The sequence below is a fragment of the Cimex lectularius genome, unplaced genomic scaffold (assembly GCF_000648675.2).
Source record: "Cimex lectularius strain Harlan isolate CLEC.00 unplaced genomic scaffold, Clec_2.1 scaffold115, whole genome shotgun sequence".
In the NCBI taxonomy this organism is placed as follows: domain Eukaryota; kingdom Metazoa; phylum Arthropoda; class Insecta; order Hemiptera; family Cimicidae; genus Cimex; species Cimex lectularius.
Genome location: NW_019392707.1, coordinates 1,157,950 through 1,183,167, shown reverse-complemented (window position 1 = coordinate 1,183,167; position 25,218 = coordinate 1,157,950). Strand labels below are relative to the sequence as shown.

Sequence of the window (25,218 nt, the reverse complement as noted above, 5' to 3'; positions counted from 1 at the left end):
ACTGGAAAATGCATTTATTGACTTTATCAATTCTAAAAATTCTGAATTCTACTCAGACGGAATTAATAAGTTACCAACACGTTGGGAGAAATGTATTGAGAGTATGGGAAATTATTTTGATTAAAGAACATTGCTTTAAAGTAACTAGTTTCTTTTTTTTTGTTTAATACCAAAATCCTGCATTATTTTCCGGACAACCCAATAGTTGAATAAATGAACCTGTTTGGGTTCCTGTTGAAATTAAAACCCTAATAAATCATTAAAAGTTGACATATATGAAGAACTGTATGAAACATGATAATAATAAACTGAAAATTGGCAAAGAAAAAGAAAACATGACTCAATGAGATAAATTCCTCCATCCATAAAAGAGGATTGTCAGGTTACTCAGTATTCCACTATCAGCCCTTTCACACCACACATTCAAGCCAATAATTTACATTCACTCTCAACATGCGCTAGGGACACAAAACTATCATTACTATGTGCAATAAAATAATCCTCCAAGAATTGGAACAAGGGAACAAAATACTCGCTCCTGTGCCCAAGCACAATTCACATATCAAGTAGCATTCCTATATGCTCTCTATATGGAGCCAAGGAATGGTACCCTTCAATTAAGTGGGACACAGCAAGCAACTACGTGCCGTAGACGAACGGTATCACATTTTGGCCCGAAAGTAAGTGTCCTTGTGTCAACAGCACATGGCCTATTTTTAATCAGGTGAGGATTACCCTTATTCTATATGTCAGTTCCTCCATAAGCCACCAGTTGACAGTGCTGACCGATGCTGCCACTTTTTTAAAATCATGTTTTTATATCATTTTTTGTGACAGAGGGCTTGAGTGAGGTTGTGACGTCCTAATATATTATATATATAAGCAGTATACAATTGCTTTTTGAAAGTTATTATGTTGTAAATAAATCACAGTATTGATAAAACAGTACGATTCAAGGTACAAGGCCAGAATGCTGCAGGGCCTGGGGAGCACAAACCCAGCTTTCTAGTATCCAAACTGTTTAGTTTATTGTGTGATTTCCCCCTGTCGTTTGCTGGATGATGAACCTGTAACTTGTAATCCTTACTGATCGTGCCTATATACACATTTTGCCATCTTCAGTCCTGCCTCCATAAACACCCAACACTGAAGATGGTAAAATTCCTAAACGTATCTGATATAGCGAGGGTAAGCAGAACAAAATAATCGATAACGATGATTGACAAAGGAACTGAGTGTTTTCTTTCAAATTGGCCTTAATGTAAAAGTATAACATTTAAAAGGCTAGTTAGAATGCAATCATATCAAAGAACATGTTTGTTCAGTTTTGTTGTTTCTTACATTTTACAAATTTGTTGTTTAGTTATATAATAATTACTTTGTTCAAGTAATTATGTTGTAAATGAATCGCTATACTGATCAAATTGTCATTCATTTGATTAACAATATAATATCTTTTTTAATTCATTTCATTTTAATTCATCATTTCTATATAATATCCTTGTAGATACTCTTTATAAAAAAAGAATTTGAGCAATTTGACTAACTTTTGTCCTTGTGTTCATGACCTGCTCTATTTTCTGTGTTCATCCCTTGAACTTCTGCATTGTAAAATGAAAGCAAAGTATAAATTGGATCTAGACCACATAGCATATACAAACACAAAGGTTGGGCATTCAGGCTTAAAAATTACAACCAGACCTTCTAATGAAGTTGACTGGACATTGCTGACTCAATATGAGAGATATTCAAGGCATATGAAAATAATGGGAATAGTGGATGATATCTTACACAGGTACCAGGTTCTGCCAAGAAGAGAAGGAAACCGCTAGTTGATGTTATATTACTGTGCAGGCCTCATAAGGAGAAAGTTTCTAGTCACAGGGTGAAAACAATAAAGCTCAATCCAGTGAACATCTGGAGACCCAACTATGGGGGCTAATAAAAAGCTTCTAAATAGTGAGCTGTTGCTAAGTGGACATGTTAGTACTAGAATAATAGTCGGACTGCTAACTGGATACTGCAGACTTGTTGAATGACTCCAAAAGCTATCTCAAGAACACGTTTTTTGTTCTGCTTACTTGATTTCTGTGCAGGCCTAATAAGGAGAAAGTTTCTAGTCACAAATTCAAAGCTCAATCCAGTGAATATTCGGGGACCCAACTATGGAGGATAATAAAAACATTCTAGATAGCTATATAAGGAGGAGGATAATAAGTCCTACGTGATGACGAAGTGTTCTTAAATAAATAATTCTTTGGTTCTTCGGTTGACCCTTTGATGGTTGACCCATGGTCTCTGTATGTCGTTAGAACCGTTAATCTGTTGGGTGCGGCGGACGCCAAGGACCTAATGTGCGTCCAACTGCCATAGCATCAGAAGAGAAATATTTAAACCAAGACCTTAGATAAAAAGAATAATCAATTGATTTAACATTGTTTTTTTATGTTGTACAGGAGGGCTTAACGACCAAATCGTTGGGTGCAGAGAAAAGGTCTAATTTATATTTTTTATTCGAACCAAGAAAAGCTAGCGTGGAAAACGGGTGTCGGACGTCCTAACCACACAGCCACCGCGGTCTATTGATGAACACAGTGCAGAAAGCAGTTTAATCGTGACAAATCTAACATAATCTAATTTATAACGAGTTAAGTCTCTTGAACTAATTAATCTTGTTAACCGTATAAAAGAAAAACAATCAAATTTCATAATGGTCAAACGAAATCGCGTATCCGGGCTAAATATTTATCGTCCTATTTTTTAATGTATCCATTTAAATGTATTATTAAAGAGTGCTTACCTTTTATTTTTACGATACCCGACGGTATGCGGAAGTTTACGTTTTTATATTTTTTTGTCTTGATTTTTATAGACAGATGTAAATGTCCAAATAATTCTTGTTGCTAAGGTTTCGAAATCGGCGGACCAGATTGTATGGGTTCATGTCTGTGACGTAACAATAGTCCTAACGATATTGTCGCAACGTTACGTCCGCCTTTTCGACGGCCCGGGAAGGTTACGACACGGTTTCCGTCGTTCAAATTCTGAACGATATCGGACCACGGATAGTTTGCGAACAGGCCTTTTTTATTCTCGTCTCGCCTCTGGTCATCCTCTCCAAGTCCGTTTTTACAGTTTTATTTTGTTTCTTTTTTGAAATTTCAAAGTTTAAAAATGAAATAAAACGACCCCCGATGGAAGGTTTGTTACATTCTTTGACGAAATTGGCCAAAGGACAGCTTTTGACAGTTTCACGAAGCGTCAGTTTGTTGCAAAATGCCAAATACGGCAGGTAAGCTTCATATTTCGATTATTTGCCTGTTATCTGTTGTTTTTTTTTTTTAATTTTTAAATTTTTATCCCGATTTTTAAACACCAATGAATCTCTCGTCAAGGTTTTATTTGATTTGACATACTCGTTCCATGTAATTAAATAGATTTACGCACTTGAGATCATTCGATTGTGGCTCTGATTACCTTGCCTGCACCCACTACTTGACAGTTCTCCATCAACCCTTTTGTGGTGCATTTGTTGGAGAGATACCACGAACTGGATGGTGGTTTGTCAAAGTGCACGTAGGTCTGGAAGATAACGAGGCAACTTAGGCTGGATGTCCCAACCAACAAGCTTAATCACTGTGACCCAGCCAAAAAAAAATGGTAGTGCCGGTGAGCTAGATTGGCATAGCAAGAGCACGATAGGTAGCCTTCAGAGGACCTGACTTGTAGAAGAAGGGTAAACTACACCCAATTAAGGATAGGCCATGCGATGTTGACACACGGGCACTTATTTTTTGTACAAAATCAACGTATGTGTCAGGTGTGTAGAGAAAGGCTGTATGATGTTTGAGGGTAAAGAGCGTGTAGGGATGCTACCTTAGTATCTAGTCCCCTGTTCCAATTCTTGGAGAAAACAGCTGTTTTATTGTATATTGTAACAGAGTTTTATATCCTTTACAAGTTTTAAGAGTGAATGTATTTATTGGTGTGAATGTGTAGTGTGAGAGGGCCGATGGTGGAATATTAAATACCCATCGACACTCAATTAGATTAGTTATGTAGAGGGTGACGGAGGAATATGAAGTACTCTGTCACCCTGTCCGAATGGTATGTATGTAAATAGGAAAAAGATAAATTGAATTTAAGATTAAAAAAACTAGGAGGGCAACCACAGATAAATGAAAGCATGGATAACAGAGTCTACTGTACTATAAAGTAAAAAAATAGAAGCCCCAATCAATTTCTTTTTTTTATTATAGTGTAACCTTTGATAACAGAAAAAGTGAAAATTTAATCAGGTCTCTTTTACAATTTTATTTATTGATCTTTCCAGTATGCAAATGCTTATAAATTAGTTTTAGAAATTTAATGTTTAATAATTTGATAAATAACTGATTCACATATTGTTTGAAAACAGAACCTCACACTCTCGAGAGAGTATTTTTGATTTGGTTCATATTTTAATTTACTATGGGCTTATTAAAATTTTGCTGTTCTAAGGAGAAAATTGAAAATATAAAAAACACCAGATCGGTCAGATTGTTAGTGTAGTGTAGATAAATTTTCAAGAGATGATTGAAATGTGACTTAAACTTTTCAATGTCCTCTGAACTCCTGTTCATTATCTTAATTTTCTATGTCCTACAGTTTGTCAGAATCGCTGAAGTTGGCAAAGATAAATTTTCTACAATGTATAAAAAAAATAAAAATAATATTTAAAAAAATCAGCTAAGGTTTGATTTAAGTTGATAAATTCCTCGATTGGAGAGATTAAAAAAGAATAAATCTATTCTATTACTTTATCAGACCTTGCCTGAAATTGTTTATAAAATAAGTGGAACTTTGATAGTTAATTCATCTATTGTTTGATAATTCATAGATGTCAACAGAGTTATTTTTGAGATAGTTCCAATCAACCTTTGCTTATTGTATTATTCGATTGGATTGTCCAGAAAATAATACAGGTTTATGGTTGTAAATAAAAACAATTAAATAAACGATATTTAAACATTTTTTATTAATTAAAATACCCTCCACCACTCTCAATACACTTCTCCCAATGTGATGGCAACTTCTCTATACCCTCTAAATAGAATTTTGAATCTTTGTTGTTAACAAATTTTGTAAATGCATTTTTTAACAACTTTTGATCAATACATTTTTTTATGTTGTAAAATGTCTAGGTATCTGAAAAAATGGTAGTCAATAGGCGAGAGGCCTGGAGAATCGGGAGGGTGAGGCAGAACCTAATAACCAAGATCCAGCAGTTTTCGTGTTGTCACATAGACATGAGGCCGTCGTACAACAGGATTGGCCTCGTTCATTGACCAAAGACAGCTTCAATAATGCCAACTTTTGGTGCATTGTTTCAATTTGAGAGCCAAAACATTTCGTCATTGATGGTTCTACCAGGATTCAAGCAGCTGTAGTAAATCAATCCAAATGAAACATGAACCACTCACCATCACCTTTTTGTTGAGTTGGGGCTTTGGAAAATGTGGTACTATGTGATACTGCTTCTCCTTTGTCAAGTCACTGTCTAGAACCTCTGCTGTTATTGTAGAGAATTCACTTTTCATCACAAGTAACAATTCTGTCCAGCAAAGGTTCATTCCTTTTTCTGCAAAGAAGTTGTTGCGCAAACTTAATAATGATAGTTTTTTTGGCAGTCGTTTAATGGCTGAGGAACCCAACTTTCAAGTTTTTTCGCCTTTCAATTGCTCTAGGGTGGTCAGTGATGGTCGATTTACTAACTGAAAGATTCTCCGCAAGTTCCCGAACAGTTGTTCTGGAATTTTCTTTGACCAAAGCTCGTAGAACATCCTTCCACGACCTTCTTTGTCTTCAAGCCTAAAGTCTCCCTCTTGAAATTATTTAAACTTTCTCTGAATAGTACTCTTCCTCACACTGCCATTGCCCCAGAAAATTGTGACAGTGAATATGCACAATTATTGAACATAATACAGGTGATGGAAATAAAACATGAAAATCTGCATTATTTTCCGGACAACCCAATGTATCATAACGATCCCAATATCATTACTATTATTACTTAACATTCAGAAATATAAGAATAACTGCAGGCTTAGAACAGCCTCGACTATAATATCTTTGTATATTTTTTTTTATTTGTGTATACATTTTTGTAGATAAACTTTCAACCCATAGTGACATTTATACTCTTACAATATGAGAGATTCAAAGAATGCAGTACTCCCCTATGTAAGAACTGCAAGTTCTGTGCAGGTTGTAAACTGTTCGATCATTTCCATTTGAGGGTGTAAAATTTAATATTTTCAGATGCTAAAACCATGTTCCCCTACCTATAGCCTCAGTCACTACATGACCCTCAGCTTGATTTATATTGTATTCCACATCGAATTTCAAAGCGTTCCCTTTAAATTGCTCTTTCTCCTTTTATGTTGCACCAATTCCGTTCAAAATTTGGCAATGTATTCNTGTAAATCCCAGGCCCTGAAGATGATCTCAATAAAAGATCGAAACGTTGGCACGATAAAGAAAATGTTTTTCTGAAACCTACATCACACCTGACCGCATCTCACGATATCTGAATAACTATCGATTAACGGTCACTAATCTCTACACATATTCTTTATTTATTTTAAAACATACAACCACAAAACAAAATAAATACTGATTATTATTTTATTTAGCTCAACTCTGCACATGTATGTTCATACATACATGAGGTAACAGAGTTCAAAAATAAGTGTATATAAATAAGGACAACAGAAACAAAAATATATCCCAAAAATTACTATAAGCATAAACTATGAAAAACTAAAATTATACTTAAAATGAACCTTCAATGTAGATAAGATTTATTATTTATTTGTTTTTTAAGAGATGATTGAAATGTGGCTTAAACTTTTTTCAATGTCCTCTGACATTAAAAATTTCTTATTTTCTATGTCCTACAATTTGTCAGAATCGCTGAAGTTGGCAAACTGGAAAAACCAAAAGTCGGGGATGATTATATGACGGGGCAGGTATTTCTTCATCGAGTTTTTGGATATCGAGGTGTTGTTCTCTTTCCATGGATTGCTCGAGTTTACGATCGAGATTATCCTACTCAACACGAAAGGTAACTTAATAAATATTGTATAATTAAAGGTGATTTTTTTTAAATCAGTTTTATTTTCCTTGATGTAGGATTCTTGAAGAAATGCCAAATCATGATGGGAAAGAGATCAAAGGACGAACACATACTTTTTATCAAGTATTAATTGATTCCCGTGACTGCCCTCATATTGTAAGTATACAACAGAGGGGAAAAAATCATAGTTTTATTCTTTTATAATTTCAGATAAATTAATAATACTTTTTACAGAGGGCACAGACAGAAGCGGTAACTTTCTTAGGAAATCAGGAGGGCAGTAGAAGTTTGTATGCGATTCCTGGCTTAGACTATGTTGCACATGATGATATTCTGCCTTATATCGCTAGTGAAAAGCAACCCGTCCATCATGAACTGTTTGATAAATTTTTAGTATATAATTCTGGAAAAGGTGTGACATAATTATTACATTATAATGTTAGCAACATAGTTTAGGCATGTTTTAGACAATTGAATGATGAAATTTTATGAATGAAAATCGTAAAATTCTATTTAAATTCACTTAATAAAGCATATATTTTCAGATCCTCCATTCGTAGCAAATGATACATTACGAGCATGGCAAAAAAAGAATCATCCGTGGTTAGAGTTATCAGATGTTCACATAGAGACTACAGAAAACATTAGAATAACAGTTATTCCATTTTATATGGGATCAAGAGATAATCAGTCTTCTCTTGTATACTGGGTAAGTCATATTATTATACATTTGAAAACAAATTATAAATTCTTCTGTCAACTGCAACGAAATGTCTTGGAACTAGAGAGTCACTTCAACTTTTTTTAAACTTTTCAAGATTTAGAATTAAAAATGAGCAGGGGCATGTTTTGACATTTCAATATTATCAGTGCGACAAGGAAAAAATACGTACTAATGACATTGACATAACAAATCTGTATCCATCAATTTCAGTAAATAAAATGAAAGACAAAATACATCACCTACTACACAAAAATCATGACAGTTAACATGCACAATTATTGGACATAATACAGAACATGGCAGAACAAAACTACTTCAACTTAATAGACAAATACAATAAAAGATTAATGAAGAAACCAACTTCAATCATACTTGCAGAAGTTTTTTATAAAACTTATTTAGTGTATATTACATTATTGAGATAAAGACTATAAAAACCAATGTTATTTGTTAGCAACCTTCTTAAATGAAATAGGTGAAACAATCGGCAAACCAATTTGCCATTTAATTAATCTGGCTTTTTGTCAAGGAGATTCCCAGAAAGTTTAAAAGCATGCAGAGTGATACCGATATTTAAAAAAGGGTATTGAACATAGGTTGTTTTTGCCCATAAACATTAACACCAGTTTTGTCCAAAAATTTTGAAATTGCTTTCCAAAATAAATTGAGGGCTTACCTAGAGAATAATAAAATAATAAGTCCCTCTTAATCTGGATGTCAGAAAGGAGTGTTAAAAAAGTAACTAATATAATATATCAAAGCTTTGAGGATGAAAAAACTACTAATATAATCTTATGTGATCTAAGCAAAGCCTTTGATACAATTGATCATGAAAAAATACTAAGGAAATTAGAATAGATGATGATGGGTGTAGGTCTGCTGAACCGGCATAGAGTCACTTGTTTGGTCTGAGGGGGTTCTTCAATAAAGATGGTGCTATGCCGAAACGCGTTTTTGTAATCCAACAAACCGGGGAGTGAAGACAGACCCAATAAGTGATCCTATGCCAGTTCAGCATGAAATTAGAATATTTTAAAATGAGAGGAAATGTGTTTGTTTTTGCTTAATCATTTTAAAAGGTAGGACTCAAGTGATATCAAAGAATAATATAATATAATCTAGTCAATTAGAGGTAAAGTGTGGTGTTCAAAATAAAAATGAAATGTTTTTAATGCTATGAGAGATTTAGAGAAATCGTGAGAGAAAAAATTGAAAAGAAGGTAGTTATAGAAAAACTGGATTATCAAGGAAAATTTATTATCTGTATAAATATATAGGATCATTTTTCAAAAGCAAAAATGAAATCTTTGCAAACAAACTGGGTGTAATGACTGTCCCAGTTCTGTTTGTACATTAAAAGACTTTAAGCAAAACTTGAAAAGTTTTTAAAAAGTTGTATAAATCACAAGCAAGGATACAAGATAGCACTGACCTACAAATACCCCTATGAAAAAACCAAAGTAGCAGTCCTTACATTAGAGGAATGTATAATAAACTTGTCAAAGTGATTAAAAGCATACGAAAGAAAAAGTCTATACAAATTTTAAAAGACACTTTAGTTAACAATGTAATGTATTTTCTGTGATTGTTTCCGTCATAAAAATTTGATATTTGTATTATATTGTTATTAAAATAGTTTTGGATTGTTCTATTTTAATTATTACTGTATAGTCAATTTGTTAAAAGGTGTTGGAAGGTCATTACTTGAGATTGCACAAGCACCTACTGTAAGTCTGACGATTTGTAGTAACAAATTTTATGTCCAAATAAGGCTACGGTTACTATGGAAGCGAATCTGACGAAATTTTGTTCTGACAAGTACATCCGAAATCCTTGTGCGTGTTTTCTGATAGTACGTTTCTGCCTCCCAGCAAAATGGACAAACTTAATGAGCTTTATTTTCTTGAAAGTCTGTTGATTAAGCTATTATTGGTAGGTGGTTTGGAAAACAGAGCATGTTAACCACTTATTTTCCACAAGAGACGAGAAGGGAGAGTTTCAAACTTATTGCTAATCCCTTTAAAAAAATGCATATTAATCCATGTATGTTTATCGGTCATAATTTAACATAATTAAAATGAAATTTGAAAAATGGCAAAAAGAGGGAAAATTTGAGCGGTTGAGGAACGGAAGTTTGAGATGAGTTGGTGTCCGAGGGGATCAAAGTCACAATAGCCTCAAGTGATTAGAGCAGCAGCATATTGAGCTGAAGGTCGTGGGTTCGAATCCTGCTCGTGACACTAATTTTTCATCTCAACTAAAAATCTTAGATTTAAAAAAATTATTCATTAGAATAATATAATATATTAATACGACTAATTATGACCACTAATCAAATATGGCTTATTGTTAGTGTTGATTTATTGAGAGACTTTCTCCCACTTTGGCTTAGAAATAACTCTGTTGTGATATTTTTTGTCGTTCATGTACCACAAACACTGATTCTCAAAAACAAGACTAATCAGTTTATCTATATCCATGTTGAAATACCAAAACTGTCTAAATTGAATGTCACAACGCACACAAAAATCCAACTGGTTTGAACGCTCAAATAGTTCTGATGACATCGTGCGTGTTCTGACATGCATTTCACTGCCAAATTAAACACTCATTGGAAAACAAGTATTTGTTAAGACGAACCTGTCAAAACAAAATTTCGACAGAATTCACATCCATAGTAACCATAGCCTTAAGCCATCTATCTCACAAGTAACATAATCTTTCATACTCGTATATTCGAGTTTGCCACTAAATGAAAGTTTAAAGTGACAAAAAAGGTATATGTAAAATTTTCACTTACATTTTTTTGCAAAATTTTAAATAATTACTACAACGGCATGACAACTTAACAAAGCAGTTCATCATGAAAAGATACACTGGCTTGAACCACAAATTTAACTTAATTTTTAACTGTTCACAGTGGCGATATTGTATTCGCTTGGAAAACTTGGGAGATGCAACTGTACAGTTGCGCGAAAGGCACTGGAGAATATTCAGTTTAAGCGGAACTTTGGAAACAGTGAGAGGGCGAGGGGTGGTGGGACAAGAGCCTGTCCTTTCTAAATCATCACCTGCTTTTCAATACAGCAGTCATGTCAGTTTACAGGCTCCAAGTGGACACATGTGGTAAGGTTTTTAAATTGAAATTTTGTAACTTTTATGTTACAAATGTTGTTTGTAACTTAATGTTTTTTTATTTTCTAGGGGAACGTATAGAATGGCCAGAGAAGATGGTTATACTTTCGATTGCCGAATACCACCGTTTTCACTGGAGAGCAAGACTGATGAAGAGAATCCAAATCCTCCTTCTGTTTCTGCCTAAACTTGCATTAGAATTGTGCTGGCATTGAGATCTTAGTATTAAAGCCATGTCTCTGTTTTCTGTTAATGTATTACCTCGATGACACCATCATCATTGGAAGAGGTTTTACTATAAATTTTATAAAGAATAAGAAATAAAACTGTTTAACAAGACGTTTAATTATGTAGGAAAATTTAATACAATGAATTTTCTTGGTAATGCCATAAAACCATCTCATAAGTTTTTAGTCTAACTAGAGGGCTTTACAGCATACTGCCTTTTCAGGTGTTGTGAATGAAAGATAGAAATATGACAAGAACAATATCACCTTGTATGATAAATTGAGGTGTTTAATAACTTACTCAACCTAAAATATATTGATATTACTGTGACAATACTACCAAAGCCGAACCACTGCATCATGGTTTATACATGCTATATGTTCCATAGTGCACAAGAATAGCTCAGTATGTTCCATTTTGGTGAAATGTCATATTGTATCTTTTTTCAGTTTTACTCATGTTTTAAAGAAATATTTAATTTTTAAATCATATTTCCTCAGATTTATTTGCTTCTTACATCTTGACGAAGCCTCTCACTTGGCGTGAAAAAACAAGCGCAAAGGAAAATAAAGGAAGCAAAACCCAAAAAGCACCGAATCAGAAAAATCTTTGCCTTAGACTATCTAGTGTCACATTGGATCAAAAGCTCAGATGGAAAAGATAGAAAAAAAGGCAAAGAAACATGCGCACCAAATATTTGATAATAAAACTAGGGGGTTGGGTTAATGTGAAAATAGCGCATTGGTGGAACTTGCATATGCAGGAAGTAATAAAAGCAGCCCAGGGGACACCATCTTTTCACACTAAGAATTGCAAATTGATCCTTAAGGATCTTGAAGATAGATTCAAAGTGAAACAAGGAATTGAAGCAGGGGTAAAAGGGGGCAGATTTCTCTTTTGCAAATCCCATGGGTCACTTACAATCAACTTAGAAAATACTCAGGTACTCAGATAAATTTGCTGATAGGCAGTATTAAGAGTATTTTAGCACTGGTGGCTCAAAGCTGATGCGACCTACTATAGCCAGTGAGAAGGGTCTGAGCTACTGAAATTTTAAGTACTGAGCCTGCAGATTGACCCCCCCCCCAAAAAAAAAAAAAAAAACAACTGATAAACCAAAATGATCTCTACATACAACATACTTGTTTGGAAAGTATACTAATAATATTAGGATCAATTAATGCCTTGTTACCTATATTTCAATGATGACGTGATAGTGTCCGAGAAAGAACTTATCAAGGTAATCACACATTAAAAGTTACAAAGTGAATAATCCAATTCAATTTTTCAGAAGTATTATTCTTTATCTTTTTCTTTTGAGAATTTCTTCGCCCCATCAATCGAAATTGGTAATACTTGATGGGGCATTGGTGGCCGCAACGGTTTAGATTAGGTAAGGTAAAGTCCCAGGTTCAAATCCAGTGCCCCTGCATTCAAACTGAACAAATTACAAATGGGCTTTTTTTTCAAAAACATAATAGAAGTACCTGTATTAAACACAATAATTTGTAGTTGTGAGGAGCGGTCAAGAATGAGGTAGTTTAGAATACCACGTATTTATTTTTTTCCCGATATTTCAACCTTTATTCAGGGCATAAAGCGTAACGCTATTTTTGTGGTGTCATATTGGTTTTGTGTGAAAGTGTTGTTTTTCTAAACTACCTCATTCTTGACCTCTCCTCACAACTACAACAAATTACGAAACAATTGGTCACTAAGAAATACAAAATGCAATAATCTTATTAAGATCAGAAATTAGTGTGGTGACGAGCACATTATAGAAAGAAAAAAAAATCTTTGTTAGCTGGTTACATTTCTCTCCCACATTCACTCACCCTCTCTCTCACTCATTTTTTTCCAGTTTAGATAACTGGAAAGTACCGAAGTATGGATCAGTGAGGGAGCACTGTATTATTTTAAAAAAATGGGGTTCAAATGAATTATCCATATATTTATTGGACTGGAAGTAAATAAACAAGGGCCCCCATAATTAGTCATTTTAATGACTTTATATTTTCATTTAGTTTTTTTAAAGGAAAGAATCTATTATTATTATTATTTATTAGTGTTAACAGAAGAAATTATAAAAAATCAAATTAGCCCGGGGTATTTGTGTTGCGTAACAGGTTTGTGGGTAGTATCAGTGAGTGGTGGCGTTGGCGGACAACGCAGTTGTGGGTTGTGGCCTTATGGTCCATACTCCATATCGTCTTTATCACAAGTGCTGTGCGGGTCGTGCCGAGGTTTGAAAGCTGTCGGGTTTTCACTTTTCGTCGTACCCAATCATCCGAAATTAAAACAAAGTTCATCGCTGGCGTATCCGTTGAGAAGGAGACGAAAATATGGCAACTGTGTCGCCCAGTGCAAAGGACACGAATGAAAACAGGAGGAAAAGAGTGGTGAGTAGTTTTTACACCGTTTCGCCCAGAGGAATAATTTTGTACTTTGAGACGAGTTGTCATGTTGTCGGTTTAGTTTAGCATCTATAATTTGAAGAATGGGTTTCTTAAACGGCGTGTAGGAGAATTCTGAAGGGTTTTTGTTTTCGATACGAGGTAAGTTGTATGTAAATACGTATTACTTCTACACTTTGGCTCTCTGATTCATTTCAATTTGTGCGAGTATTTTTTTTCTACACCTGACAACGTTAAGAAAGCTACATGAAATGGAATACTTTATTTTTTCCGCTTATAAAACAATAAATAAAAACAACTATCACATCTCCAACCCACTTGCACAAGTAGACATGTAGAGCATACTGTATTATTTGTCTGTAAGAGGTGTTTGACACGTTACAACATTACATAACATATCGAAACACCAATGAAAACATTTTATGAAATCGACTAATTTTACTTCAAACTTCAATAGTCAGTCTTAAAACGTAATTTTCATGCAATGACAACCTCGTTGAAAATTTATTCATTGGTTAATTTAACCTCATTTCCTTGAGAGGTGATAACAAGTTTAAGATAGTTCAAGAACAAGTCTTGGTTATCACTGTGCAACAGTCTACACAGTAATTTCTGAACAAGGAGCCATTTTTTCTTTCTCATTTTGTTGTTCTTGAGTTATGATAGTTTAACTATATGTTACACACAAGACTTGTAGTACTGAAATCTTGACTGGTAAAACTGAACCTTGCACAAGACTTTACTGCATCTACTTTGGACATAAGAAGTGGAGGTGTGGGCTTCTGCCAAGCCATCTGGCATTCAGAACATCCAATCCTTCCGATCAAAAGTCCTCAGAGTACGACAATATCCTTACTATCCACAACAATATCAACATTTATTTTGTCAATGAGCTGATCCATTTCTGATCCCAAAAATTTTACATAAACCACTTGATCCATCCTAACCATACTGCTTGTTCTGTCTCTACATATTCCCATCCTGAGAACCCACTGTGTGCTTTAATGTTCGGGACTGACAATGAGTGCCAGCATCAGCTGGTTTCAAGTCATTTACTAAGGACAGCACCTAGACAGCAGACAGGTGTGGAATCCCCACACAAGATTTAAAATACAACAACTTAACAGAAGACATGGACAACTACGAAAATTTCTAGGACTGAAATCCATCTTGACCAACAAAACTAAGGCCCGGTTCACATGGAGGCAATTGGTATGAGAGACGCGTATGCAATACCGGTATGCGTTACAAAAAGTATCCAGGTCTCTCCTGGCGACTAAATTCAATTGCCTCCCTTCCATCTCTTCATGATCCTCTCCCAGGTGGTTTAAAGACCTATATGTTTGATTCTGTCGTATTTTTATAATGGACTAATTAGAAGCTGTAACTCTTTGGCATTTAATTAGATGAAAATCAAGTATAAGTAGAGTAATGTATGTTCTCCCACATTTTGCCATGCATTTTCGTTTTTAACTTTATCTGCATAATCACGATCACTGTTGTTTCAAAGCATAGGATATGTTTGATTGTGTTAAATTGACTGTTTGAATTAGTGAAATCTGTTTGTCGTTATCAAAAATGTCACTTCTAACAATTTTTTAAAAGTTTCAAAGAAGGCGTATGGAAATAAGAGTTGGATGGAGCGTTCTGCTCAATACACTATGAACTACTGGGTGAATGCTGCATAATGTCATGTCAGTCGCGTACATACAAAAAAAAGTATCAAGCGACCAAACATCCCAAACGACTAAAAATTGGTATCTCATACTGACCGCCTCTGTGTGAACTGGGCATAAACTAACCTTACACAAAATTTTACTGCAACCACTTTAGACACACGATGTGAAACTGGTATTCTGCCAAGCCATGCAACATCCAATGAACTATTCACAATGACCTCAATATTCTTTTTATCCTGTTACTACTTTTCTGGCACCAGAGGGAATCATTCTTGTTCCCTATCCTTTATATCATTTATACTGTTGACCTACACATCCCAATACCATCATCATCACCTGCACAGAAGATCAAGCAATTTTGTCCTCTAACTTGAATCCTATGCATGCTACCTCCAATATCAGTAAACAACTTAAGCTTATCGAAGACTGGTGGAAGGACATTTCAGGACATTTTAAGGAAAGACTGAATGATGAAAAATTTACTCAGTGTATGTTCAAATTAAAAAAAAAAAAAAAAAAAAAACAGAGATACTGATTTCCGTTCAAGTCAAATACCTAGGACTACACCTAGAAAGCAGACTGACGCGGAATCCTCACATAAAAAGTCTTGCCTCTTAACCCCTTAGTGAGGACCAGCATTGGCTAGATTCTCATGTCATGTGTCCTTTGGTTACAGCACTGGTCTTCATGTTAGTGCTGTGACCATATGAAAGAATATATGATCACATTTGTAATATGTACTGATATGAATTGGAGTACAAATAAAAACATTGAAAAGGTAGAAGTAAATATGCATTCAATAATAATGACTTAATTTTTTCTTTTATTAAGGGTCTACATGTATTTTTTATACTTAACACGAGAAAAATGTAGCTAATATGGCATTTCATTTTTTAGTAGTGAATGGAGGATTGGTATCCACTGAACAAAAGAAATTCTCAAAAGTTTGTATAGGCTAAGCTGTATAAATGATGAATGATGGAGTGAGTGCAGTGTTTAAACCTTTTTTTTTAAAAAGGTCTTTCTCTCTCTCTCTTTCTTTCTTTTTGTTTTCTCTCTCTCTCTCTCTCTCTCTCTCTCTCTCTCTCTCTCTCTCTCTCTCTCTCTCTCTCTCTCTCTNTCTATCTCTCTCTCACACACACACACACATTCACTTTTTAGTGATGTAATTTATAAGCTCAATCCTTATCCAATTATCCAATAGAAACCACCGTTATGATCCCACAAGATGGCTGAAGAAGAGATGGTCTCACAACCAACTAAACGAGGGCTAGCCCTAGTATATTTGGGAAAACAACACTGGTTGTTAACTCCCCTCATGACATATGATTCATGTCATTTGTATATTACATAATGTAAATAAGGTTAGAGATTGTAACAAATGTATTAAATTCGAACCTAGCACCTAGCATTGTAAATATTAGTCGGATGCCCTAACCACTTTTCAGCCTCCATGGTCTTAACTAAAAAAGTCATTCGTTTAATTTTGTAAACTGTGTTTAGTCCTGTACTACTTTCATTTGCCAATTAGTATAATTAATTTTCCTTCACTTTCTTTACATTTAAAGCTGTTTTTGTTATGTATGTATATAAGACATGATTTTATATATGATTTTCGTGCAGTTTCTGACTGGTTTTTTATTGTATTTTTTTCTCCTAGGTTCTTTTGTCTTCCTTGCCTCCTGATTTTTTGAGAATCAACACAACTCCAAAGCAGCTGCAACAAGAAGCGGCTGACCAACAAGCCGCCATTGCTTTGCACCATCAATTCGTGGACCACAGGTTTTTTAATACAGCTGGCCGTCTAAACATAACTGTGGCACAGGTTTGTATAAATGTTAAACTCATCCCGATTAAAGATGTTCAATTTGTTTTTGATATGTTAACAAATTTTATAGGCTAAACTAGTGAAAAGTTACAGTATGATGAGAATGGACCCATACGTTCGCCTAAGAGTTGGCCATTGCATATACGAAACACAAACTGATCCTAACGGAGGGAAAAATCCCCATTGGAACAAAGAAGTTCAATGGTTTGTCATATTTATTTGACCATTTCTTTAAAGAAAAATATTAAAAATAAAAAAAATTAATAGCGCTGTTCCCCATGGTGTTAACTCCATATACATTGAAATATACGATGAACGTTCTTTTACAATGGATGAACTAATAGCATGGGCTCACATTCCAATTCCACAAAACGTCATGGCAGGTGAAACATGCGAAAATTGGTACCCTCTAACTGGTAAACAAGGAGAAGGCAAAGAAGGACGGATAAATCTTGTATTGAGTTACATTGTAAGTAATTTGTTTTATAATCATTTTGTTTGTTTATATATTTTAAATGTGTTTATTACCATTTTCAGAGCCTAGGACGAGGTTTGAATCCGTGTGTATTTGGGAACTCGAATGTTTCTCCTCCTGTAATGATGATCCCTTCAACAGCTTCAAACATGTTTGGCCTACCCCATTTTGAACCAGTGCCCGTTTATACCCAACTAGCTGTTCCTCCTGTACACAATAACCAAGATCTGGCCGAAGTAAGTTGCCAGTCAGTTTAATGAAAAAACACAATGCTTGATGAATTGATCTAACAGTTGATGTTTGAGGAGGGATGTGGATTTTCAATGCTAATTTGGCAAAAATAAAGTAAATATACCAAGTAACAAGAAAAGTTCATGCATTTTTTCATTTGTTATTATTTTAATACCGTTAGTCAGCATTTCTATTTACATAGGAGGGTTAAATTTTTACTTCATTGTAAATTATAAAATAATTTCTTTCTCATGGCTTCAAAACGCATAATTCTTGTATGTTTATTGTATGAATTCAAGCTGGGTATTAGGGCGGCTGAGTCAGCTCGTAAAATTTGCTCAGCGTTCAGTGATGAAACAGTGAGTGCACTGCTTAAAAGTGGTTCAAAAAGTGCTTCTGGGAACAAGGGTATTGAAGGTGCACCACAGTCTGGTAGTCTTGAATGAGGACGAATTGAAGAAATCTCTCTTACTTAAGTCAAGCATAGTACAAATTGTATCAGTTTTCACAAGGTCAATGCCATTACCAAATCGGCCAGGTACCCTGTGCCTAATATGACTTCTCTTTTGGACCAATTGAGATCCTGTCAATACCATTCAAAAATTGATCTTGCACAAGCATATCACTAGATACCTTTAGCTGCTTTGTTGGGTTTTGTCAAATTAGGTTGTGGTCATTTCCAGTTTAAAAGGCTTCTTTTTGGACTATTTGGAGCTACTAGAACTACCTTTTTAGAAGGATATGTGGAGCTCCCGCTACTTTTCAGAGGCTCTACTGAATCATCAGTGCTCATATTTGTGTCTGGTCCACAAACATGGAAAAATTAAAAACCTTATAAAATTATGCAAGGGGGGCCAACCTTACCCTCGCCTACATGAATGGTTATTAGCATTAACATTTATCTTTTATTACTTAAACTACAGTGAGTCTTTTTCTATTTTTTAATTTTTCTTTATCTTTGGCTTATTCGTGATGCTCAAGTTTGGTAAAATTAATTTAATTTTCTTCTAAATTCTTCTACCTTTATCCGGTTCAGGTCATACTGTCTAGAGATGGTTTTCGTTCTTTAGTTGTGCAGTGGAAGTTTTATAGTCTGAGCAGGAGTATCTTGACAAGATGGTTTTGTTGTCTGGGTACCCAATCACATAAGTCTGGAGAGTAACGAAAAGGTGGAAGAGGTTGCTAAAGCTGGGATGTCCCAACCTCCGGATTTAACCTCTGCAACCCCCTGACACTAGAAATTAAAACAATGCTGAAAAGAAGGTGGCAATGGCAGAGGGTCAGGTTGGCAGAAACTCACAGATCAAGAGCACTGTCGATAATTGACCATTAAAGGATCGACTTGTAGAAAAGTTATCATCCTTACCCAATTAAAAATAGGACTCATGGACATTTACTTTTGGCTAAAACACACAATGACAGAGAAAGGTCTATTTGCTCCATTTAATTGAAGAGTGCCATTCCTTGGCTCTATATAGAGAGGGTGTAGGCCCAGCAGGAGTATTTGGATCTTTGGTTCCGATTCTTGGAATCTTCTATATTGTATATAGCATGTGTTGAGAGTGAATATATTTATTAGAGTGAATGTGTAGTTTAAAAAGGTTAATGGCAGAATATTGAGTGCCCCATCGACGTTCAATTTGATTAGTTATATAAATAAATATAGGTGTAAATAGAAAAATGTTGAGTACTCCACCACTCTAACTGAGTGAATGGCATGTATTTAAGAGTGGGTTTGGATTTAGGACCTGATTACATTGGGTTCTTTAATGACCTTGGTGTTGATAGCCTCTGGAGCCCAACTTTGGTGGTTCAGAAAAGATCAAAGCTGACCTTGAACTACCAACACCCAAGGTGGGTGATTCTTTAAGCATGCTGGTAATTTATTGTAAATTACAAAAGCTTGAATTGCCGGTGGTTTGTGAGAAGTGCTAGGCTCTACTCTGTACATTGTTATGTGCTAATCTTGAGATGGTTTTCGTTCTGTTCTTGCGCAGTGGACGTTTTTCATCCTTAATGTATTTTTGTATTTTTCAGCTTGAACAAATGTTCCCGCATGTGGAGAAAGAAACGATTAAATCTGTGTATGAGATGAGCCGAGGAGACAAGAAAGCAACGATCAACTTTTTGTTTATGTGAGGTTTATTGAAGTTGCCATATCAAACACCTATTACAGTCTACTAAGTGTTTATTTTTTTATTTATTAAGTTTTAATATTAAAAAATATATATCTAAAATATATTTCCTATGTTGTTTTGACTTTTATTTAAATGTGATTTTATTTTAATTAAATTAAGTTGTCTTTGAAATCTTGTTATTGCCCTCTTGTGAATCGAGTTCAGACAGCAGTTAAAAAAAGAAAAACAAACCCTGTAAACTGCTTGTATAAATTTATTTTTATTGATGTAATCTCTCCTAAATATACAATAATAAACAACAAAGCATAAGAAGGATTAATTTATTAATTACTAATTACCATACTAGCGACATGTATGCTGATGACATGTCATATCAGTGGCCTTAGAGAGTTTAAATAAAATGAAATATATGAAAATAGGATGGAAGAATTGTAAACAAACCCAGCATATCTTCAGACACTGTAATAATTTTAAGTTCCTAGGTTTGAATGAAATGAAATTATAAATCTTTTGCTGTTTTCGTTCCTTTTTCACATCATATAAATTGAAGTTTATTTATGCAGACGCTAATTGCAGCCAGAAAATCAGATGTCTACACCTTGGGGTGAGAGCAATGGCAAATCTTGATAAAATGGTCAAGAGCAGATTCACCACACTGACAACAAAGAAAGTTGGAATAGTTAAAGCAATGGAATACCTGGACTATACAGGGGAATACACAGTAGTAACTACGGCTGTGAGAGCTGGATCTTAAGGAAGGTTGAGCGAAGGAAATGCTCTTCAACAGTGGTGTTGGAGGAAAATTGCCTGTCAAACCAGTACATACTCCAGAAAATAAAGCTGACTATTCACCTGAAGGAAATGCATTAAAGGCTTGATTGACTATATATAACTTGATTTGTGTATATTTTTATATATTAATCACAGTTTCACATTTTTTAATGTTTAGTAATTGAGTCTTGGTATAAAAAAGTAAAAAAAAAAATTAAATTGATAAGGAAAATGAAAATTTAAAAAAGACGGACAGATAAAATTGTTTTAGATTTTTAATTAACATTTCAATCTGGTGTATTTCCTCCTCTTGCCTTAATTACATCTCGAAAAAGCCTTAGCATACTTTCTACCCGACTGGAAATGTCTCTTTGCTGGAGATTAGCCCCTTCTTCATGAATAGTCCTTTGAAGATTGTGGAGTGTATCAGGAAGTGATGGACGTACTCTTATTCGTCTTTTGAGGTTATCCTATAAATGATCGAGGGGTTCAAGTCTGGGCTGGCCAGGCTAAGACCCTGATGTTATGCTGTTATAAGTGTGCCAGTAGTGGACACTTAAAACCCTACTGGGAAACCCGGGAGTCAAAGTTTGAGAGTAGAGGCAGCCGAAGGCAGGTATCCACTACTCGTATCGTTACATTAAGTGAATTTTATGATACTTGGCAAAATTGTTGAAAAGTTAGAACCATCCTTGTCAGTTTTGATGAATCTGTACCAGAAGGCGAAAAGTGTTTTGCTCTATGTCTTGATGATAATGCTGATGGATACTAGGAAGTGGGTAGTTTTGCTCCCAAATATGCAACTTTCCCTCTTATTGTACTTTCTATGTTCCTCAGTACAGTGCAATTGACTCTATCCTCTTAAGAAGTACTAGGTCATTGCTACAATTCCTTTACCTGGGTTTTCCTTGTATTCAAGGTTATGTCTCCATTGAGCAGTTGATTCACATTCGAAGATTGATGACTGCTTCTTCTTCTTCAATGCATAACCTACAAATAGGGTCATCATTGAATGTTGAGTAGATATTTTCTCAGATGCCGGTGACCGATAGCCCTATCACTCCTTCGAGTTTAGCCGTAACTTAGCAGTCAGTTTGACAGTATGGTGACCACCAGTAGTTACCATGGTACCCACTAGATGTTACCATTATTTCAGAAATGGCATCGTTCTCCATCATGCAGCCAAACAGAGTGGAAAAATTCCATACATAAAAGGGGAACTGCCCCACTGACTTCAGACTTGTCTCCCTGACGAGGTCTCAACGTTAATGCTAATGCTTTAAAGGCTCTTCGATCTTGTGAAGATTTTTTTTTTGTCAGGGTACCTCTTTTAAGATTTTACAAGGCAGAAGCATTGATGGCATGTAAACTGATCAAAAATGAATAGGGATTTTGTAATTTATTCTTATTCTATTAATTTTAATTAAATTAACCCATATATTCTTGTTAGTTGGATAAAACTAAATACAGAATACTGATCAAAAACGAACAAATCTTAATCCTCATTTTTAATAATAGATTTACTTAAGAATAATAAACATGAAGATTACTCTTTCTGTAAGCAAACACTATTTCTCCATTTTAATCCAGTTGCATTCTCTTTAGCATGGAAAGACATCATCTTGAACCAGAAGTTCGCAATATTATTGTGAGAATGAGTCATTGAGGTCATGGGTAAGTGGATATCACAGAGCAGTTGGTCTCTCAGGCGTCCCAGGCTTTAGCCTGATTGTGACAGACTCGAAGTGCCAATAGGAGGCCTGGCACTGGGTCTTAGCGCATTACGATGCTAAGGGAGGACAGAAGAACTGTCAATCCTTTTTAATTTTTTGTTCTTTAACTCTCACTTTTATTTCTCTACCGCTTTGTCCTATATATTTAATGTCGCAATCATTACAATTAAGTTGGTAAACCCCGCTTTTTGCCAAGTTGTCTACCTTGTCATTAGGTTTTGAGAGGATGTTTTTAAGTGAACCTCTACTCCTAAAAGCTATTTTAAAATCTTCTTGTTTAAAAATTTTACTAACTTTTTCTGATAGTTCATCAATGTAGTGGCAAACAATGGAAACTTAATGATTCATTTATGATGGGGTGGCTGAGTTCTATTGTTGTTTCTTTTAAAGTTAATTTTTTTTATTCTTTTAACTAGCAACCTATCAATAAATATTTCTAGATATCCATTGTTTTTTTACTAAGGTTTTAATAGTTTTTAATTATTTGATATAGTTAGCAGGTGTTAATGGAAGTTTTAACGTATGGTATATGAGCCAAATGAAACAGGCAGGCTTTTGGGTCCATGGGTGAGAAGAATCATGTAGTAATGTCATTGCTACAAGACGGAATCCTTTCCATAGTGCCCACCAAGTCCTAAATGAAGTACAAGATGTTTTGGCATGGGCTTTATCATCGCAAGCAATTATGGGAAGTTGTTTTGGCATTATATGCCCCTTTGAGATGACTTGGATAAACAGCCCGCCACCAGCAACTCAGGAAAATATGGTGCAGCAAGTGCCTAGAAGAGAACACCAATTAGAATACTGTTATGTTTACTGATGAGTCGTGTTTATAGTGATAGCAGCAAGCCCCAAAGAGTTTACCGAGGATAGGGGATGCATACAATGCCCCAGTTTGTGCTCCCTTCATGCATCCATCGAACCAGGGATCTCATTGGCAGGGATTTTCGATTTCTGGATGACAATGCCAGACCTCATAGAGGCAGGGTTGTTCATCAATGTATATAAAACCTGGGAATTTCCCATCTGCCCCTTCCCCATCATCGCCAGAGCTCAATCCCGTTTAGCACATGTGGGATGCATTGCAGAGAAAGCGTTTTTATCATCATCTGCAGGCAGTTGACCTACAACAACTGAGTGCAGCGTTGCAGCATCTATGGAGTGAAATTCCTTATGAAATTAGTGACAACCTTATTAACAATATAACAGGTCCACAAAGGTTTTAGCTAACAGAGGACATTATACACGGTATTAATTGTTTAAAAAAAATTGTCCAATAAATAACATTATGGAATTAAAACCTTTTAATTTGTTATTTTTCAAAATACCATAATTAAATTTTCCTTCATTAAAAAACATAATAATTTCTAATAAATTTTAATGCAATTTATAGTAAAAATAAAATAAAAATGCTAAGGAAAGTAAGTACTACAAAATTGGCAATATCCCTATTCATTTTTGAGAAGTTTAAGGTGCTCCCTTCAGTGCAGTTTGGAGAAGGTGGTGTAATGGTCTGGGCTGGGATTAACGCTGGAGGACAAACTGGGCACCCTCACCGCAGTCCATTATGTTCAAGAAATTAGTAAAACATACTTCCCTAACGAGTTTGATCATTCATATTTTGGGCCTCTACAGAAAACGCTTGATCCTGTTCCTTCACATGTTTGGAGCTATTTGTACACCAAGCCTTTGTATCTGATATTCTCCTGAATTCTTCTTCTCCTTTGTAATCTGTTGAGATTTTATAGTTGGTTATAAAGGTTTTTTTAATCATTCCTTCTCATTTGCTTTATATTTGTGTATATATTTATGTTGTTGAATTAAAATTTTATCATTTCTTCTCACTTCATTTATTATTTTATATACATGTGTATTATGACACAATATTTTATCTGTGTTTGATACGTTGAATATGTCCATATTTTTAATTATTCTTATATGAATATTATTATTTATGATTCAATTATTCATTATTACTTATGTATAGTTTAAACTCGTATAGAACTTGTAACTGAGTCTATTACCCGTATAAATAAAAAATAAATGGAATCAGAGATTAAATGAAGGAGACATTGTGTACAGATTATCGTCAGTATATAAGTCAAATTTGGAGTAATTTAAACAAGAAGGGTCGTTAATAAAAAGTAAAAAAAATAAGGGTCCTAAAATTGCACATTGAGTGACGCCAGAATTAATAGGAATGTCAGACGAATTTATGATCGATGCATATTAGCCAAGGAGACGATTATTATGAGTATTCATAAAGGTAATAGTAGTCACGGTCCTGAATAAAAAAGGCCAGAGGAGACGGGAATCGAACCCCCGACCGCGGGGTCTATAAGCCGAGAGTCTCTCACGCTAACCACTCGGCTACCGCGATCCCCAACTTTGTTATTAGATAGTTTGACAACTTGTTTACGACTTGACAAATAAAAGGATATTAATTTAGACCTAGAGGACGAAAAACCGAACAAATTTTCGAGTTTCCAAATAAGTAAGCCATGGTCGACCACCCAGAAAGCATTGGACAAGTCAAGAAACATAATATATGAAAAACTATTTTCGACAAATTTTCGGTGACATAGATGAGCTGGAAAAGTTTTTAGATTTTTCATTGAAACGGGAAAGTCAATTTTAACCGATTGGACGTTTTTCAAAGTCCTACGATTTGATGGGAAATTTTACTTTTGAGTTTTGTCTTGGAAGTCGGCCGGTAAATCCTGATTCCTCCCTCGAGGAATAACT

At 34.8% G+C, this 25,218-nt stretch overlaps 3 protein-coding genes across 5 annotated transcripts in view; 2 read left to right on the top strand and 1 right to left on the bottom strand.

The window, feature by feature from the left end:
• Positions 1-2,942, bottom strand: part of LOC106666864 (dynein heavy chain 12, axonemal-like) — a 55,888-nt gene extending 52,946 nt beyond the window's left edge. Inside the window, exon 1 of one of the 2 annotated variants that reach the window (XM_014394349.2) lies at positions 2,801-2,942. The gene's annotated coding sequence lies outside the window, so the exon portion shown is untranslated. Of the gene's footprint in view, positions 1-1,799; positions 2,228-2,800 lie in introns of those variants that run through there. The other variant, XM_024226271.1, reaches the window with a different exon arrangement.
• A 96-nt stretch (positions 2,943-3,038) lies between these two features.
• On the top strand, positions 3,039-11,322 carry LOC106666866 (polymerase delta-interacting protein 2). The gene is made up of 7 exons (XM_014394351.2): positions 3,039-3,292; positions 6,950-7,105; positions 7,174-7,273; positions 7,352-7,529; positions 7,663-7,826; positions 10,762-10,967; positions 11,046-11,322. The coding sequence occupies exons 1-7, from the start codon at positions 3,195-3,197 to the stop codon at positions 11,161-11,163; spliced, it is 1,020 nt and encodes a 339-aa protein (XP_014249837.2). The 5' UTR covers positions 3,039-3,194; the 3' UTR covers positions 11,164-11,322.
• Positions 11,323-13,336: 2,014 nt separating this feature from the next.
• Positions 13,337-20,072, top strand: LOC106666865 (toll-interacting protein-like). Of its 2 annotated transcripts, none has more exons than XR_001340492.2 (6): positions 13,337-13,603; positions 16,958-17,122; positions 17,196-17,329; positions 17,393-17,594; positions 17,663-17,945; positions 19,869-19,958. XR_001340492.2 is itself a non-coding variant. In XM_014394350.2 (6 exons), the coding sequence occupies exons 1-6, from the start codon at positions 13,547-13,549 to the stop codon at positions 19,968-19,970; spliced, it is 834 nt and encodes a 277-aa protein (XP_014249836.1). In that variant the 5' UTR covers positions 13,338-13,546; the 3' UTR covers positions 19,971-20,072. The 2 variants fall into 2 exon arrangements, 1 of the variants encoding a protein (XP_014249836.1); XM_014394350.2 differs by having other exon boundaries at positions 13,338-13,603; positions 17,663-17,836; positions 19,869-20,072.
• The last annotated feature ends 5,146 nt before the right edge of the window (positions 20,073-25,218 follow it).

Bases quoted from the DNA above. Each gene is read 5' to 3' on its own strand.
- LOC106666866 (XM_014394351.2), top strand. From the start codon at position 3,195: ATGGAAGGTTTGTTACATTCTTTGACGAAATTGGCCAAAGGACAGCTT. The intron at 7,274-7,351 runs GTAAGTATACAA...TACTTTTTACAG, and splicing joins CCCGTGACTGCCCTCATATT to AGGGCACAGACAGAAGCGGT. The intron at 7,530-7,662 runs GTGTGACATAAT...ATATATTTTCAG, and splicing joins AGTATATAATTCTGGAAAAG to ATCCTCCATTCGTAGCAAAT.
- LOC106666865 (XM_014394350.2), top strand. From the start codon at position 13,547: ATGGCAACTGTGTCGCCCAGTGCAAAGGACACGAATGAAAACAGGAGG. The intron at 17,123-17,195 runs GTTTGTATAAAT...CAAATTTTATAG, and splicing joins TAAACATAACTGTGGCACAG to GCTAAACTAGTGAAAAGTTA. The intron at 17,837-19,868 runs GTAAGTTGCCAG...TGTATTTTTCAG, and splicing joins ATAACCAAGATCTGGCCGAA to CTTGAACAAATGTTCCCGCA.